The sequence below is a fragment of the Haliotis cracherodii genome, unplaced genomic scaffold, assembly GCF_022045235.1.
Source record: "Haliotis cracherodii isolate W230 unplaced genomic scaffold, xgHalCrac1.p SCAF_6, whole genome shotgun sequence".
Taxonomy (NCBI): domain Eukaryota; kingdom Metazoa; phylum Mollusca; class Gastropoda; order Lepetellida; family Haliotidae; genus Haliotis; species Haliotis cracherodii.
In genome coordinates this window covers 47664529-47683669 of record NW_027266319.1, presented here as the reverse complement: position 1 = coordinate 47683669, position 19141 = coordinate 47664529, and the positions used below count along the sequence as shown (strand labels likewise).

Below are 19141 nucleotides of genomic sequence, written 5' to 3'. Positions count from 1 at the left end.
TAAATATTTTAATGAAATGATAGATCATCACTCATAATTGTTTTACATAAATTAAAAAGTCACACTGAATAGAATTCCAGATCCTCAACCTACCTATGCTTTCATGTGCTGTACTGGATGGAGCCACAGCCTTCATGGGTCCACATGACTTCTTTGTTGATGTTTCAGACAACTTGCTCCTATTCAAGGCAAGTGAATTCTTCTGTATCTTGCTTGGCTGCATGAGCTGTAATCTCTTCAGGGGCATACCAGTTTTAGCTGGCAGGTGAGATGCAGACTTGTTTGAGATGGAAGAGCCCAAGCTGGAGTTGGAGGAGTTGGAGAGGCTTCTATGATGTTGTGTCTGTTGGTCACTGATAACTTGAGAAGCTCTCTGCAAGTTCTTGACTGTCAGTGCACTGCTGCTCCCTGGCTTCACCATGCCACTTGGTTTCTTCAGACCCGATGACCCTCCTGGAGCTTGCAGTCTTGACATACGAGAAGAACTGTGGCTACCTTTACCCACTGGGGCCTAGAAACCAAATGGATATGCTCATTGTTTTATGATCAAACTTTTCTTACATCCTTAATTTGTACGCCAAATATTTCTTAACTACGTGATTGATGTGTTAGTTTAATTGCAACAACGTGCCATCAGCAGTAACCATTTATGAATCGACTTGAATATTTTGTGCACTTTATGGAGGTATAAATGTAAAAAAACAGTCTGCAAACTGTGTAAATCTGCATAGTGGATTGAAGTTAATTATATGAATGAAATATGTCAACTATATTTTCTTAACAGACTGCATATTTAATGCTTAACATAACTGAAAACAACAGCGCAAAATCAGTGATCTTATTCAGCCCAATAATGCAACACAAGCAGGAAACAGTAGTTTATTAGTGGGTAAGTGAGTGAGTGAGTGAGTGAGTGAGTGAGTGAGTGAGTTGGGTTTAACGTCGCTTTTAACAGTATTCCAGTTATATCACGGCGTGTCAGCTTTATGTTGGAGGAAAGCCTGAAGTGATGCAGGTCTTTGACGTTTACCACTTCGGTGAAACCGATGAGCACGGGTATGATGCTGACAAACCTTGAAACATAATTGGGACAAACCAGGATTCGAAACCACAATCATAGGTTTCTGGTGTGTCCAAAGGACGCAACTCTGCACAGAGAATTCCGGTGCCTTAGATGACTGCACCACCCATGCCTCCTTTTCGGTTTATAGAAATAAACGCCAAAGATATTGTTTGGTTAACCATTCAAATGTCACGGAATCACTAGCAGATTACAGTAAACTATGTTTATAACGAACACACTTATTAGGAACTGACTGATATAACGAAATGTCCTGGCCATTTGTATACTTTAGTCGAAATGCTTATAACGAACATAGCGGACACGAACGGTTATAGCGCACTAAAATTATTGGTCCCTTTCAGTTCATTATAGTTAACTGTATTTATTTCATTGTAAATAAAGATATATATATTTATATCTCGTCACGTGTAAATTCCTATCAATGTTTATTTGTCATACCTTAAGTTTCTGCTGCAGACTGCCTCTAACCTGGCCAACTGGTTTAGTGAAGGGGACATCACTGTTGTCAGAGGCAACACTGCCAGTCTCGGAGGCTCTGTCAGAGCCACTACTCTGGTGTCGCATCCTCTCTGATTGACCTACTAAATCTAGACTCTCAGTACTTGGGGCCTTCAAAAAAAATAAAAACAAAAATACATCTTAAATACACATATTTCTTTTACTTTACCATTTTGCTACTAGTCTGAAATCAAATTTATTCTCATCTAGTATGTCGAGATCATGACAGTCCATATGCAAGATGTAAAATATAGTGGAAAAAGATGTTTAGGCGAGTATATTCTCAAAAAGTTTTGTGCATTGACTGTCAGAATTGACAATCTCAAGAACACACATTCACATCTCCCCGAAGCAAAGAAGTTAACTGACAATAAAAGACCAGTTTCCACCCTTCCCGAACTAGGCTGGAATAATGGAGTTATATTTTGGCTGGACTAAAGAGTCTAAACGGTTCGTAAACTGTCATGCAGATTTCAATTGATTGAAGGATTTGCAAAGCATGTCATGATGTGTACTGCCAACTTTCCAAATCTTTTCATGTTTTTAATCAAGGTGCTGATATGATTTGATGCACTTGACAAAGTAAGACCCCTTTTGTTACAATATGTATTTTTTAGAGTAAAAATATCATTTATACTTATCCTGACTCATACTTATTGCTTATCTCTCTGTCTTCCGAATAGGTAGTGGAAACGTCCTGTGCTGTTCCCAAAGAACAGAGAAAACAGCTCACCCAAACGCACCCTCACTCTGCGCATGTGCAACGGAACCATGTGACCAAGCCCATTAACTCCTCACTCTCTCTTATTTCCTACTTAATGGTCGGAACACCTCAGTGGAAAGAGGGGAAGGCCGGGAGGGTACTCATTTGTAAGAGTCAGGATCAGTATAAATGATATTTTTACTCTAAAAAATACATATTTTATCTTATCCTGACTCATACTTATTGCTTGAATCTCACAGTAGGTGGTTGGTTCCACCTATATGTGTGATTAACGTCAATGTGTTCTATAAACCCCATAGGAACGTTGTTAATCTTCTGTGTAAAATCTTTATTTGGGGACCACCTTCCTTTTTTGTGGGCAGCAAAATGGAAGTAAATCATATAGATTTGTGGATTTATAAGGTTTCTAAGATTAAATTCTTGTTCACCTTAAATGATTAAAGTGTTAAGAGAAGGGCAATAATCTTAACACAATCATTTCTCACTCATGTGCTGAATTACATAGTAAAACAGGGGGCATGGACTCTCAGTCGTTGGTTATGGAACAGTAACCTGACGTCAACAAGTCTACGTGATATTGGGTGAGTGTGATCTTCTAATGTCGTCTGGTAGGATTCGTGAGTAGTTGTGCCACAACTAATGGTCCGAATTGGTGAATACCAGCTAAGTCTTCTGTAGCAAGGTCTCTGAGGTAGTGATTGGCGAAAACTGTATCTAATTTCCAGAAACAGCCTTCCATAATAGTTGTTATGAAGCAGTTGCTGTGAAGTGCCAAAGTTGAGGCTAAGGCTCTTACTTCGTGAGGGTTGGAGGCTGAAGGGGGATCCAATCCCACTGCTCTGTATGCTCTGAGAATAACAGCTCTCATCTAAAATGAGATAGTTGTTCTGGATACCTCTGTGTGTGTATTCCTTAATAAAGGAATAAATAGTCACTTAAAACCTTGTCTTCTAGGTTTAGACTTTTGAAGGTATAATCTTAAGGCTCTGACTGGGCATAGTGATAAATCCTCTGTATCCTCTGCACCAAGGATGGAGGAAAGAGCCGGAACATGGAATTGTCTGTCTGGTTGGCCTGGTAACTGGTTCTTTGCAATAAAGTCCCATCTTAAGCCAAGGTGCGCTGATGAGTTGTTACCACTGTCAAATGTGATGCGATTGAAGTCTATCGCGTGGATTTCAGACATTCTGGCTGCTGTAGCTAATGCCAGAAGAAATAGGGTTTTCTGAGTCAGGTGTACAAAGTCGGCCTGTTGGAGCAGTTCTTATGCATCACTGGTTAGGTGTTGTAGCACTATATTTAGGTCCCATGCTGGGGCTCTAAATCTTTTCTGTTGGTCCCTAAGTCTGAATGATCTGAGTAGGGCTATCAGCTCGGGAACTTTAGTAAGTTTTATCCCGTTAGCCATTGTCAGTACAGAACTGATAGCGGCCAAATAAGTGCCCAGTGTTGAACCTTTAAGATTCCTTGTACTTCGTAAGTGACATAGGTAATCTGCTATTTGTGGTATAGTAGCTTTGGCTGCAGAAAAACCCTTGGATGTTGCAAACTGGTCAAAAATTTTCCATTTATCGTCATAGAGATTCCTCGTTGAGTGCTACGGAGACTGCCTTAGCTGCTCTCATGGAAAATCCTCTTTTAACGAGACTGCTGTTGATATGCTCCATACGTGAAGTTCGTATAGATCTGGTCTTGGATGGACCTGATTGGAGTGAGGATGTAGCAGTAGATTTGGCCAGTTTGGAAGTTTTAATATTGGATTTCCTGCTAGTTCTATGAGATCTGGAAACCACGTTCTCGCCGGCCAGTAAGGCGCTACCAAAAGCAGTTGTAGGCTGCTCGTGTGTAGGATCTTTTGTAATATCTGTGATATCACGGCTGGTGGAGGAAACGCATACGCGTTTAGTCCCTCCCATGATATTGACAGAGCATTGACTGACCAAGCTAGTGGGTCTGGCACTGGTGATACAAATGTTGTTATCTGATTGTTGAATCTGGTTGCGAATAGGTCTATCTGATGGGGAACCTCTTTCTTTTTTTGCCAGTTGGAATGCTTCTGTGTGTAGCTTCCATTCTGTCGGTAATGGTTTGGTTGGTCTGGTGACGGCGTCTGCTAAGACATTTGCCACTGCTGGTTTATGACTTGTCTTTATTGTTAAGTTCAGATTGTCTACTAGCTCGTAAAGCTGAAATGTCAACTTCAGGAGGGTCAAGATTTATATTGTATGCCACAGTTGAAATGTCTGTTCTGATCATCAGACGTTGGTTTCTTAACTGTGGGCCCAGTGAAATAATGCACGGATTACTGCCTCACATTCCAGATAATTGATGTGGTAGAGCTTTTCTGCCTCTAACTGTGTTTCCTCAATGTTTGTGGTAGTTGCAGTTTTAAATCCTGGTACTCTAGGTATGGATTTAGACATCTCTGAATAGGGCGTAAGTGTAGTCTGCCTCGGACCGTCCACTCTTGGGCTGACGTGAGTCAGCCTAGTATCACTTGCCATTGGTTGACTGAGATTTTCTTGTAAATTGCTGTTGGCAAACAAGTCTTGATTTTTATCCTCCGATCTTCTGGTACCATTATCAGATTCTGATTGGTTAGAAATCTGATCCCCAGAAATTGGAGGTCCTGAGATGGTTGTAGATCGGACTTCTGAAAATTTATTAACCAACCCAGTTGTGTTAATAATTTCAGGGTGAAATTTAGTTGTAGTCTGAGTAGCTCTGTTGATTGATGGGCTTGTATCCCATCATCTAGGTAAAGAGCACAACAAATTCCCTTGTTGTGAAGAAATGTCACAATTGGTTTGGTCACTCGTGTAATTAGCCACTAGGCCATGGAAATTCCAAAGGGCAGGACCGCCCACTGGTAATGTTGTCCTTCAAAGAGAAAACATAAATATTTCCTGAAAGTCCGTTTTATGGGAATGTGTAGGTAAGCATCCTGTAGATCGATGCTTCCGAGATAGTCGTGCTGTCTTATCATTTGTTGAATCATTCTGAAATCCTCCGGTTTTGGGAGGGAATTCTTGTTGAATTTTCTCATGTTGTAAATCAAACGAAACTTTTCATTTGAATTCTTTTTGAGAACCAAAAAGATCAGCGAATAGAAACCCGGTGTTAGTAATTAGTTGTTGAATTATCTCAACTGCGCCCTTGTTGAGATGTGAATTGATTGCTTCGGTTAACTTCGGCAACAATTCTTTCCGATAAGGTATTTCCGGTGGCTTGCAAGATAACGGGGGTTTCTTGAGTAAAGTCGGGGCGTAGCCCTTTCTAAGAGAGAGAGATAAGCAATAAGTATGAGTCAGGATAAGATAAAATATAGATCTTGATTATCGGTCAGATCATCTTGACTGAGCACCTCCATTTTGCTTTAAACAAACGCAAGTGACATGAGGGGTGGAATCTGATTGGTCAATAGGAGGACATAGAGTGAACATCACTCATAATAGCCACTGGTGGCGCTATGATCGAGCCCAGAAATTCAAGCCTAGTTCTGTAAATCTGTTAGTTAATCTGATTAAACTAAAGAGAATTATTCTATATAAATGAAGCAAAATCTAAGATTAATTAAGCAAAACTAACAAACTGTAACCAAATATGCAAAATAAGATCTCATGAAGTTAACTTGTTAATAACCTTTTTAAGTAATGTGTAGCTTCTATTCCTTGGCAGTTTAGTAAGACGTGATGGCTTTTTCTCCTCTTTAACCTGTTCTTCATTTGGCTTCTTTCTGCCACCATCTGATACTATTTCTGATATTGTGTCTTCCACTGGCCTGTCTGTTTGAGGGGCACACTGACTATTCACTGGAATATTCTCACTGTTATCATAGTCTATACATGGTATAGACATGCGAATGTTAGGTGACTGTTTTCGCATTTCGTCATCCTTAACGACAAAGGTGCCTTTCCGTGTGTGGACTCTACCATTGGGACTGAAGAGCTTGCATTTGACTGGAGATTTCTCGTCTGCACTCTCCTGCTCAGGTTTCATGTTGGCAATCCTACATGCAACCATGTGTGCTTCCATAACCACTTGGGCAATTTGAGCGGGATTCAGGGGACTCATAGGCTTTATGTCTTTGACTGGAACTGTTGCGGCTACAATTCTTTCTGTGAACCCCATTGGACCAAAAAACACTTCCTCCTCATCAATATCGTCTTCATCAATGTCTTTGCTGATGCTGCTGCTATTGCAAACATAATCATAGTCATTAGCGTCAAACTTAAATATGATCTCTTACTAACTTCATACAAAATAAATGAACAATAGATATAGATTATCATATGAGTATGTGTCAGTATGACACACATACTGACACACATGTGAGTGAGTGAGTATGGTTTTACGCCGCATTTAGCAATATTCCAGCAATATCACGGCGGGGGACACCAGAAATGGGCTTCACACATTGTACCCATGTCGGGAATCGAACCTGGGTCTTCGGCGTGACGAACGAACACTGCAACCACTAGGCTACCCAACAGCCCCGACACATGTGAGTGTAATAAATGTTTTATTACTATTATTTCTTAATCCTTTCAGCTCTCCTTTAAAAAAATGCACTGATGACGACTGTCATCTTAAAAAACTACTATGATCGAATGACATCAACAATCTTCAGCTACAAAGTCATTTCTTGTGTGCCGTCATTCAGACCTTACAGCAAAACAATGATGTGAACAGTGCTGTCAGAATGAAGTGAACAATTAAGGGTGAAACGATACATCAGTGCATTGTGAGTGTTCATGTGACGATACAGTACACGACATGGTTTTTTTCTGTATCGAAACCATAGGATACACTTGATAAAATATATTACTACTTGTTTAATGACCTCAGCATTTTTGTCAGTCAAATATCGCAAAATGTGTTGTAATTAGCGTTTCAAGTTCACAACTGAAAATAGCCATGACAAACATGTGTCAACAGCTAGTTGTTCCTTTTGAACCTAGTCTGAAATATTCATAGCAAGAAGTTTCCACACAATTTGACGTAAATAATTATGCGCATCGCGACACATATCGTATCGTGACCTATGTATCATGGTATGATAAGTATCATGGCCTTGCTGTATCATTTCACCCCTATGAACAATACACTGGTGCGCGTGAAGTGATTTTTGCACTTGTGCACATACGATTTTTATGAATTTGGTTACTTCTGATGCTGTGGGTAATAAAGATACTTATGACTGATGTTTTCCCTGGAACGAACACAGACAATGTCAACCCTTTACATACCTCACTTGTGGTGACATGGCTAAATCAAAGTCAAAAGTTTCTTCATCCAAAAGTTTGATTTCTGGAAACAAATAGAGAAGGCTTTATCATTATCTTAACTTCAATAAACATTCTTTAAACTTTCTAAAGCAAAATCATAAGCAACACAATTAAATACAATTATACATTGTATATCATAAACAAAGTTTATAGGATAACTCTTCAAAGGAATCGTTCCTGTAATTCTTCAGGAATGGCCTTACCACAACTAGAAATTCTTACTTTGGCTGTTACATTAAAATAAGCATACATTTCCAGTTTCTTACCAGGGCTCTCTTTCAGGTTTCTGTCAGAATTTCCTGCAACAGTCTTTGTGACATCTTTCAGAATTCTGTCCTCTAGCTCCAAAGGCTTCTGAAGAGTGTGACTCAAACGTCTTTCACTATCATCACTGCGAGCAATCTCTATCGGATCTGTTCAAGACGATGAAAGAGGAGAAAGCTACTAATACATGTTTCAAAAAATGTTGTTAAAATATATATTACAGGTCAGAAACCTCTAAAACGATTTTCTTTATAGTATTCCATAATAATGTTTTGACTATTACCAAGCATGTGAGAGTTAACCGGGGAAGTAATAATTGTATATCATTTAAAATCTTTAAAAAAGTATGATATTCTGCAGGTTACCATTGTTTGGAAAAACATTTTCTTTGTCTTCAATGTCTTTATTTTTTAAGAATTCTTCAAATGGATCAGGTACAGAAAGGTCAACCAACACACCAACAGCACAGTCACTATCTGAAAATAACAGTGTTTACACTTGTATATATATATATATATGCAACTAGGATAAAATTACCTGTAATAAGACATTTGAAATTTTAGTATAAACTGTATATTTATATACTTATCCTCTTTCACACTTTGCATATCTTCTTCTTCGATCCTATCTGGAAATGTGCTTGAACCATATTTTTAGCTTCAAAATCAAAAACTTTCACCCGAACACACCCCAGCACCTATTTGGTTATGACCAACAACTGGGTGGATTATGTGCTCCCCTGCACGGAAACCTTCCACGAGCTGACCACATGTGTTTTTCTGCCAGCTATAGGGATGGTCGGGTGGGCATATCGTGTGTGAGATAGGATGAGTATATATATATATACGATTTATACTAAAATTTCAAAATTTTTAAAATTATTCTCTCAAGCTTTGCATGTTTTCCCACAGTTGGATGGTAGGCTGCAGATACCCTAGCCTGTATAGACTACAACCATGAAATATACACGAGGAAGCTGGATCTAAACAGTGTAATAAGTGTAAAACACTGCCTAATGACATCAACTCGAGAGCGTTAAAACACACAATCAACTGGTGCTGACAATCCCAAAATGATACTCGAACAAAACAGCATGAATACATGCTGAACGTGTTTCATGTATGTTGTCATTCATAGAACGACCGCAAAGCTGTAAATGCATAGGCGAAACAACTGACAACTTAAATCAATCCTGGACTGGTATTGATTCTTCATAGAGGATGGCGATCTCCCAACTGTCCGGCATCTCTTATAACACTTCGTCAAGGTTTTCAAACACATTTGAGTTCATGAACCGATCCAGGATGCAAAGAGGAACGATGGACAACATCCATAGAGAGGATCTTTGATCCCAAAACCTACATCCCAAATACCCAAGGCAGAGGCGAGCGGAATAAAGGTTCGGGACACCATTCTATTTTTAGGAACAGCTGCACCTTACGGCGACTTGGAAGTTGTAGTCTAAAATGTACAGATGAGGTAAGGTAAACCACCTTCCAATAGGGACTCGGTCTGGAAAATCCGAACAATAAACAAATCACTCGGCACGAAAGTCAACATTTAAAGATTTATTACATACATACAATCATAAGACAAGGATCATGTGTATATTTCTCTCTCTGAGTTTGCTGGGTTGTGACAGTTGTTGCGGCAAAACCAAAGGGACAAACTTGTGGAGACCATGGACATCAGTGACTGAGATGTCATGGAGGAAGTGAGAGGCAAAAACTATTAAAAACTGCGTCCAACTTCCAGAAGCAACCTTCCATGAACATGGGGAGGGAGCAATTACTGAGTAAGGCCATTGTGGCAGCAACCACTCGCGTCTTGTGAGGGTTTGACGATGTAGGTGGAGGCAGCCCAGCAAATGTATACACCCGAAGTATGATGGAGCGAAGTCAAAAAGAGAGTGTGGTACAGGAAGTTTCCGAGATGGATGCAGTTGACAGTGGAAGAGTCTCTTCCATGAGCGTCTTTATCCATGGCGTTTCTTGGAGTGTCTGAAAAACGTTGCAGCGCCCTCATTGGACATAGGGGCAGAATTAGGACCGATCCGTGGGGCTGTCCTGGGAGTTGATTTTTGTCTGCACCGTCTGAGATGAACAGATCCCTGTACTCCTTGCACAAACCGGACACTTACACATGCTGCTGTAGCTGGAGCCAGTAGGAAAACCGTTTAATTAGTGAGGTTATACTACGCTGGAGTGGTTCAAAAGGCCTCTCAGAAGTGTTAGTACAACGTTCAGTTCACGTTCACACCTAAACTTGGCCTTTCTGTCTTCCAGCTGGAAAGAGCGAAGTAAAGTTTGGAGTTCCAGTATCTGTGTCATTTTCCGATCTTCTGGAACTTCCAAGACAGATTTGAGGGCAACAAGGTAGGTCGTGATAGTGTGGCCATGCAGATGACACTTGTGGTGCAAGAATAGAAGAAATTCTGCCAAGAATTGGGGAGACGCAGAGGTTGGGTTCTGGCGTTTTTCCTTGCATTAACTTTCGAAAGAGCGCCACTCGTTGTCGTACAGACCCCTGGTTGACGGTCTATGCGCTAGGGTAATTGCCCTCACCACTCTAGCCGAGTAGCCTAAGGCACTTAAGGCCTATCTGGAGCCTGATGGGATCATTTGCTGTGCGGGTGGATCAGGAAATTCAGCCAGTCTGGGAATTGGAGAGGGTAAGAGGAAGCTATTTCCCTGTGATCAACAAACCAACCACTCACCTGCCACCAGTGTGAGACCAAAGTCGGATTGATGCCCTGTGTCGAAAAGGCATACACATTTAGTTCTTTCCAGGGGACGCTGGATGCGTCGACTGCCTAAGCCTGAGGGTCCGGTACCAGCAATTTGAAGGTTCGGACCCAGTAGTTCTGGCTTTTTGCAAACAGGTCTATGTTGGGGTGGCCAAGGTGCTGACAGGCGTCTAGGTGGAGCTACCTTGTCTGATCCAGAGAGGGCATCTGCAAGGATGTTGCCACAGCCCTGGATGTGTTGGACCTGAAAGACGTTCGATTTCACCTTCCACCATCAGAGATGGAGTTTGAGACGGTCCGAGATGGCAATGGATACAGACTGGTCTTGGCGCCTGATGATGGGAGCAAGGAACAGCTGTATTGTGCACAGTTGGAGTCTCCCTCTGGAGGTTGGAAACCTAAGAGAAACCCAAGAGCGCCTGCCACTGGTGCAGAGTGCGGGATTGGTGGAGTGCAGGGTGTAGTTGGAGTTGTATTCGGTGCCACCTGTCAGTCCTTTGGAGTGATCACGTCGCTAGGAAGATCTTGAAGACTTCCCTTTTCCTTGGTTCCTGCCACAAAAAATGGAGGAGTCACGTCCACATGGCTTAAGAGAGTTCCGCCTAGGTTGGCAGTTGCCAACCTGGAGGGTTCAAAGGAGGCAGAGGCGTGAGCCAGGGCCATGAGGGCAGTCTCGTCACTGGCAAAGCCTGATACCCAAGTGTGAGTGGCAGAGGGAGGTGGACAACCAGGGTTGGCAGAGTAGGTCCCTCTTGAAATCCAGCTCCCAATCCGAGAGAGCCAAGTAGCCAAGACAGTGCGTGGTGGTAGTCTCAATGAGTGCAGCGCGCATATGGGTACACATATGATCAATATGGCACTGTAAGTAAGCCAAAACAGTGGTGAGATGGTCCATGTTGGGATTGTCTTCCAATAATTCATGTATTTTGGCTCTGGAGATGGAAGCCATGACAGATGGTGGCTTTAAAGAGCACCTAAGTTCTGTCTCCACATTGGCCAACTTGTTGTCGGGGACACAGATAGAGGTGGAATGGTTAGAACCGGTCATGTGATGAAGGTCCTCGTCTAGAGAGTGGACATGATCCACAAGGTCTGAGAGTGGATGGGAAAGTCCTCCTTTCTGTGGAGACGCCTGTATAGTTGCTGATAGAGGAGCGTGTATAGGCACTAGGAGAGGCGCTTGGAGAGATTTCAGAGGAGGTGCTGAAAGTGGAGGCGCAGGTATGACTGAGGACGGAGGAGCCAGAGGCGCTGGAAACCTTGGCATGGTCTGTTGCAGCAACTGCATGTAGTGGGACCATGCAGGATCCATATAAGGCACGGGGATGTCTGGTGAGGCATCTGTTGGAGGGCAAGACTTCCAAATCCCAGAGGTGCCTAAAGCGAAGACGGCATTTGATAGGTAGTAAGTCTGTGGGATAGACTCACTCGGGTTGGTAGGCGCCACACATTGTAACAGGGGCAACTCAGGGTCGTAGGGGTCACATTAGTGCCTGTGAGGAGACCACAACGGAAGCGGTAGACATTGAACCTGACGATGAGACATGGGTGGTTGTAAACATTGTAATGTTGCAGCGGTCTCAGAAGCGGGCTAAGAAGCTTTTGGGGCAACAGTGTCTCCAGGCCTGCTGAGACTGCCGTTTCCTTGAAGCTTGGTTGTAAGTTGTGGGGAAGAGTGCAAGACGTTTTTTTACATTTGGAAGTCTGGGTGCACATGAAAGTGCAATCGCTACAACTTGGCATGTATCTGCAATAAGAGCAGAGTGTAAACAAAATGCATCCCCGACCGATTATGTACGCTATAATCGTTTGACCCCGCCATGTGGGTTTATGATACACAAGTTTACGTATACATCGCAAAACACCACCACTTTAATAAACAATATTATTGCAAAGACATGACAACAAATAAAGTACCAGGCAATGAATACAGAACGAATGCCACGAAAAAGCGTGACCAAAAACATTATTACGGTTACTTGAAACAACAAAACACCTGTGATTTCCGTGGTGAATGCCGCCACCAGCCGATAAATATTCATGCTATGGCGTAAATCATGTGAGAACACAAACTGTATGCACAATATAGTTGACAAGAAAAAACACATAAAGGATTCTATAAACAACGTTGTGAGTTCAACACATAGGTATTCCTTCTTTGAGTGACAGCAGTATTGTGCTGATCTGTGACATCACCCCTTCAGTGGTCACATGGGAGCTGTGTGATGGGGTTTGCCGTTTGCCACTCAGCTAGTTAAAACAATTTCTTCTTCAGCAAGACTCCACACAGCTCTTTCTCTGTCAAGAACAAGCAGTAAATGCATCAAGGAGTAATGCAGGATAAGTTAAAAAAACATTTATATTCTTTGTACCTGCCATTCTTTGAATATGGTTCACAGCTAACACACGAAACGTGTTTCACGCCTTGGTTTTCAAGTTGTTTTATTGTTGATTCCACTTCAGCTTCATATAACTTTAAGAACTGGAATGTAAAATGTCAAAACTAATATGGAGCAAAATATGATATTTCATTTGTACACTGATTCTGAAATCATTGGGGGCGGTCGGGTAGCCTAGTGGTTAAAGCGTTCGCTCGTCACGCCGAAGACCCGGGTTCGATTCCCGACATGGGTACAATGTGTGAAGCCCATTTGTGGTGTCCCCCGCCGTGATATTGCTGGAATATTGCTAAAAGCGGCGTAAAACCATACTCACTCACTCACTGAAATCATTGCACCAATTGGTTATCCAAGTTCAATTGACAAGAAATAGAATATGTAGCACTGAAATATAATAAGGCCAAATCTAAAAAATATTGTTTCAGCATGTTCAGGTTGCATGGAACAGATATGGGTTGGTAGGTTTTCTTTAATTTTTGTTTTTGTTTTACACAATGGTGTGTTTAGAACTGATGTTTATTGCACGGTTTCTCAAATTTAGCAGTCAAAGGGGTGCAGCAGTGATACATGTATGTGGAAACATCCAGGGATGGGGGTCCTAAATGTTAAAAATGAGGTTCTTGACAGCATTTTAGAGTTGTGATAAAAATATAGAGATTCTCGGAGGAATAGTTCCTGGCATGAAGATACAATTTGTGACAGGCAGAGAAACTGTCATAAGTCGACTCATCAATGTCTAGTCTATCCTTGTGGTGAGTAAAATTTCAAAATTACATGTGTCCTCACTATTCAAGGTCAATTTCTACTGCTGTGCAACTCAGCTAAATGTATGACCTTGTTCCCTGAGCCCCTGACACAATGATGTTTGTTTGTTTGTTGTTCAACGCAGCACTTAGCAATATTTTCAGCTATAGGACAGTGGTTTGCAAATAATCAAGTCTGGGCCAGACAATCCAGCGATTGACAACATGAGCATCGATCTACCCAACTGGGATACGATGACATGCATCAACTAAGTCAGCAAACCTGACCACCTGATCCTGTAAGTCGCCTCTTACAGCAAGCATGGGTTGCTGAAGACCTATTCCAACCCAGATCTTCACAATGAGACACTATGATCTCTTGCTCATGCTATCAGCTGCTGGTTTGCCAACATTCACTTGTAGCATGTTAAGCATGTTACAATAACACTGTTCAAGCAAACCTGCTTACACCATAAAAAAATGATTTTTTCACATCAGTCTACAACTGAAAATGTTGAGAAATTAAGTATTTGAAGGGTTTTTAATCGGTTTATTGACAATGTTTATCTTTAACAAGCCTTGTTTGTTGATTAATATTTCTACTGTATACTGAATCAAATAGAGTAGTGCCTTTTCATCTGAAATTTGTTATCAATATCCTTTCAAATATTTGAAGCACGTTTAGGATACAGTACCACAGCGTCTCTTGAGGACGATCTCTGTCGTAGGTCCCTGTGTTTCAAAGACAAGCAAACAGTTTTTGTGAGAATCTGTTGGGTGCAAAGTCGCGACCTTCGGATTCTTAGCCGAGAGCTAACCAACTGAGCTGCACCCACACTGTGAAGTTAAATGCAAGTTTACCTGGTCATGCCTACAACTATACAGAACTGAACGAAAACGGTCGATTTGTTTCACCGGTGTGACTGGCAACAAAATACCACAAATTACGTCAAAGGGTATTGTGACATGTTTGTACCTTTTGAATAAAGTACCACAAACTTTTCAAACATGTGACCCTATGACGTAATTTGTAGTATTTTGTTGCCAGTCACACTCGCAAAACAATGCCCTGTGACTTCAGGGGTCATCGAGTGTGCATAAGCTCCTCCCAGTGATCTATCATCTCCACATGCAATGTCTTTGAATACTCCCAGTGATGTTGAAACAGAGCTCCAGATAAGCTTTTGGTGTTGTGGGTATTTTACCCATGCATTTTAAAATCATTGGGTATCAGTAATTCTATCTGCGTATTCAAATTAATGTTACCCACTAGTTTTTACACATGTGGGTTTTTAAGTTAAATATTTAAAAACACTATTCATCTAGTCCCTGCAAACTGGTGTCGTGTTGGTTCGAGAGCTTTATAGGACTCCAAAATACCACAATACTTCCACAAGAAAGTGTGATGGCAAATGATCATGATGTAACTGTCATCGTGGAGTTTGGCAAGGTTGTCGGAATGTCCGTTTATAATTTCAAAATATGTTGCTGATTTGCTAATCGAATACGCAGGGTTACTTGATACACACAAGTTTTATTTTTGTGGCGAATCTGTAATGCCCGTTGCGTAGTTGATAGGCTTGGATTTTATTTTACTACGTATTTCAGCATTTTTTATGCGTATTTTACGCAGATACGCAGCTTATCTGGAGCTCTGTTGAAAGTTTTGAATATCTGTTTACTAAATATAGCCTGCGGCTGCGCATTTTATAGCAAGCGCTTGTTTATGAGAGTACCATTATTATTAAGATATTTTTTAATTCAAGTGGCTTAAATGATGATAAATGGGAACTTATATACATATATTATTTTTTCGGTTCATAAATTTTCATTTTTATGGACATGATGCAGTTTATTAGGTATATTATATTGGTGCTGAACACATCCAAATGTCGCCAGTGTTAGTGACTATTGAATTACCCCGACCTCTATCCTTAGCCCTTGGATCCCCTTCACAATCAATCACACCTTTATGGTCATTAGGGGGTAGGTACCTGTTTAGTGGCTATTATTGATTTCTTTGGCTGCTCCTAATATTCTTCACACAAAAACATAAAGAAAAAAAGGATGAAATGGTTTAGTGTCAAATATTTGGGCTGTTGAAAACTGTCTTGGAACATTCACACAAGCCACTTTCACCCGCTACATTTATTCAGTACTGATTCATAAGCAAACTCACCCTTGTGTCGTTACTAGCCATGCTCATGCCGCCCTCGTTCCTTACAATTATCCACATTATCCTTACAGTGTTTCCTACCACACTTTTCTGTTACAAAAATCATCCGACGAATTATTAAATCCCATGTCATTTAGCGTACCTGATAGTTGACGCCAAAAGCTGCTTTCAGTTCTTGCCATAACGGCTCCTTCCTTACCACTCGGTATCATGGAGTTTACGGAATGGGACAAGTGTGCCAAATGGCATCAGGATCATCAGTAAGTGTCCATAGGCTAAAGTCACGAGATGCTATGCCTACCCGTAACCTTCGTAAGTGTTCGTCACCTATTCACCCTTTTCGTTCACTTCCGTAACGGGTAGGCATGACACTGGTTGCATGTCTTTGAGACATGACATGACTCACAGCAGAGATCGTCCTCACAAGAAGTTGTGGTACTGTATTGTAAAGGTGCTCCATATTTTTCTGGTACTGAATTCTCAAGGTATGTCAAATATCTCATTCAAATCAGATCTGGAATGATTTGATTTAATGACAATGTTTTTACATAAAACATGAATCTGAATCATTATTTGTTTTTCATTTGGCTCCATGGTTGTTAAACTGAACTAACTCCTGAATTAAACTGATAGGGCCAGAGTCCAAGACACTGGCTCATGAGATATACACTGAACAGGAATTCTTGCGATACTAGTGGTAACCAAGTATACTGGCTAGCCAAAGAGAGAAGCTGGATAGAAAAAGATATCAACATAAAACTCTTGGTACAAGTCAAGGTACCAAGGTCGGGTATAACACAATTAGCCTGAATTATTACTTTGGCAATGAAGATAACAACAAAAAGAGCCAGATAGGCAGTTACATGGGAAAAATAAATACCCTTAACCTAAATTTATGTAATGTATGTATAAATGACATGCGTATATGCAACTGATAAATTATTTGTCTGGTGACAGAAATGTTTTAGTGTTCAGCTAGGCTTGGTGTCTGGCATGTGTGCCTTACTGATAATACAGACTGCAAAAAAAACCCGAGTATCATATTGTAACTGCCATTACACACTCAATTACTTCAAGCATATCTATATGCAGCTAAGATATTATATTATTCATGAACATTTTGGCCGTTTCACCTCGCCTGGTGTCAGTCCAGCCAACATGACAGGCCTGTGGATGAATCATACAAATGTAAGGCATTGACGTATCGTAAAAATACACAAGATCACAGCTTGATTTACTGAATGAAACTAAACTCATAAAGTGATAATGCTTTAAAATCTATAAAAATGCTTACATTTGCCCAATTCAACATTCATATTTCGCTCGGTTGTTCAAACTGTCACATGGGTAACATTCGAAGCTTTCATTGGTCAATTTGGATTCAAGCCAACAATCGTTATTCTGTTTATATCTACGACATACTGAGATATATATAATTAAACAGGTTCCTCCACTAAATAATGTTAAACCTTTTTTGTTAGGTTGAATCTTTATATATTTAATAATAAACTGGTAAATGATAAATATGTTTCTGACAGCAGTATCGTAAATGAATACGTCTCTCAAAATACTCCCAAGATGGCGGTGATTATCGATGAACCGACCTTGTTTGACAACTTTCTGCATTATGGTTTATTCGCTGGGGCCATTTTTCAGCTTATTTGTATTTTTGCAGTTGTCTTAGTGCCTAAGAGTCAACAAGAAGAGGTTTGTCTTTTGTTTTGCTCTTTGGTATCGTTGCTTTTCGAACCGAATTTGCGTATTGACAATCAATGATAAGGTCGATCATGTCGACGTTGCAATGCCAGTTTAAACTTTATAAGAGTCTAAAAATATCGCACACTGATTGACCTTTACCAAGTAGTCTGATGGTGAATTTGGGAAATTTATTTTGTGTCATTATGTATGAACGCTTGGGAACGTAATGTTAAACGATTTAGTACACAGGCTTTGAATTGATTTGAATAGCCATGATAGTAGGTTGGAATGACTTCATTGTAAGAAAGATGCACTTTACTGGGGTCACCTTTTCGGATTTTAATATAAGTGCCGCATGGAGGATCCAACTCCTGTCAGCTTGAACATGTTGACCCGTGAAGATCCGGGATAGAATAGGTCTTCAGCAACCCATGCTTCCTGTAAATGGCAACTATGCTTGTTGTAAGATGCGACTAATGGGATCGGGTGGTCAGTCTCGCTGGCTTGGTTGATGCAAATAATAACCGCCCATTTAAGAAGTCATCCGCTCCTGATTGTTAACCTTTATGTGTGTCAGCAGTAGGCATTTCTTCTGCGAAACTTGATAAAATTTGTCAGGATCGTGAAAGTATGTTTGATTGTCAAGTGGTGCCTACACCCTATAAGGATCGTTATGGAGTGTTTGAATTGTCAAGTGGTGCCTAAGCCTTATAAGGATCATTAAGGGGTCTTTGATTGTCAAGTGGTCCCTAAACCTTATAAGGATCATTAAAGGGGCACTGATCTAACGCAATTCCCCGGACTGGTTGCTGCCTTTGTTATTGTTTTTTTCCCCGTGAGTACCCGGATGATACGCAACACAACTGAGCATGACCAGAGACTGGGCTACCGTCTGCAAGGACAGCTAAATGAACTTGGAGGCTGGAGGCAATATTTGTTTTACGCATTTTTGCATAAACACTGATTGGTTAACTGTGATCTATAAAGATTTCAACAAAGGGCGCATGTTATTTAATTTCTTCAGCCTAAACAAAGAGACAAAAAGAACGGCGGAGTTCATCGGATGTCATAATTTGGAAATACCCCAGATGGTTATAGTTAATACTAAAAAAAGTATCCATGCAGTGAAAGTATTTTCGGGTTTTGGATTGCGTCGATAAGACGATTACTACTCCCTAGTTGTCATCCACGTTTTCTGTATAACCCTACACTTGTGTATTTGTCGTCATTCCCTTGATGCTCAGTTAATGAATTTATTACAGGTACAATTAGTGGTAACACCACTTAGATTACCTGACAAAGGTTCCCATTTGGCATTTATTGTGTCTGGGGTAATTATTCAATCTAAATCCAGGTTTGAAGTGAGGTGAAATGTGTGTTATGTCATATGCACGTGGCAGCCAAGCAAGAGATGAATGATCAGTTCATTTACTTTTTTTTGTAAATCAAGGGATCGTTCCTGGTCATCAAAGGATTAACAGAAAATACGTTGATTGATTAATCACTGTTATCTTGCACAGT

General features: G+C 40.8%; 1 protein-coding gene and 1 pseudogene across 1 annotated transcript in view; both read right to left on the bottom strand.

Moving 5' to 3' along the window:
* LOC139445671 (G2 and S phase-expressed protein 1-like) overlaps nt 1-17234 on the bottom strand; it is a 33162-nt gene extending 15928 nt beyond the window's left edge. The window contains 9 exon segments of the mRNA XM_071226862.1: nt 94-511; nt 1523-1693; nt 5949-6501; nt 7556-7616; nt 7861-8007; nt 8224-8334; nt 12977-13010; nt 13012-13086; nt 17217-17234. Of these exon segments, the coding sequence (XP_071082963.1) occupies nt 94-511; nt 1523-1693; nt 5949-6501; nt 7556-7616; nt 7861-8007; nt 8224-8334; nt 12977-13010; nt 13012-13086; nt 17217-17234 (1588 nt within the window).
* Nucleotides 3175-4254, bottom strand: LOC139445266 (uncharacterized; annotated as a pseudogene).
* Nucleotides 17235-19141: the final 1907 nt, after the last annotated feature.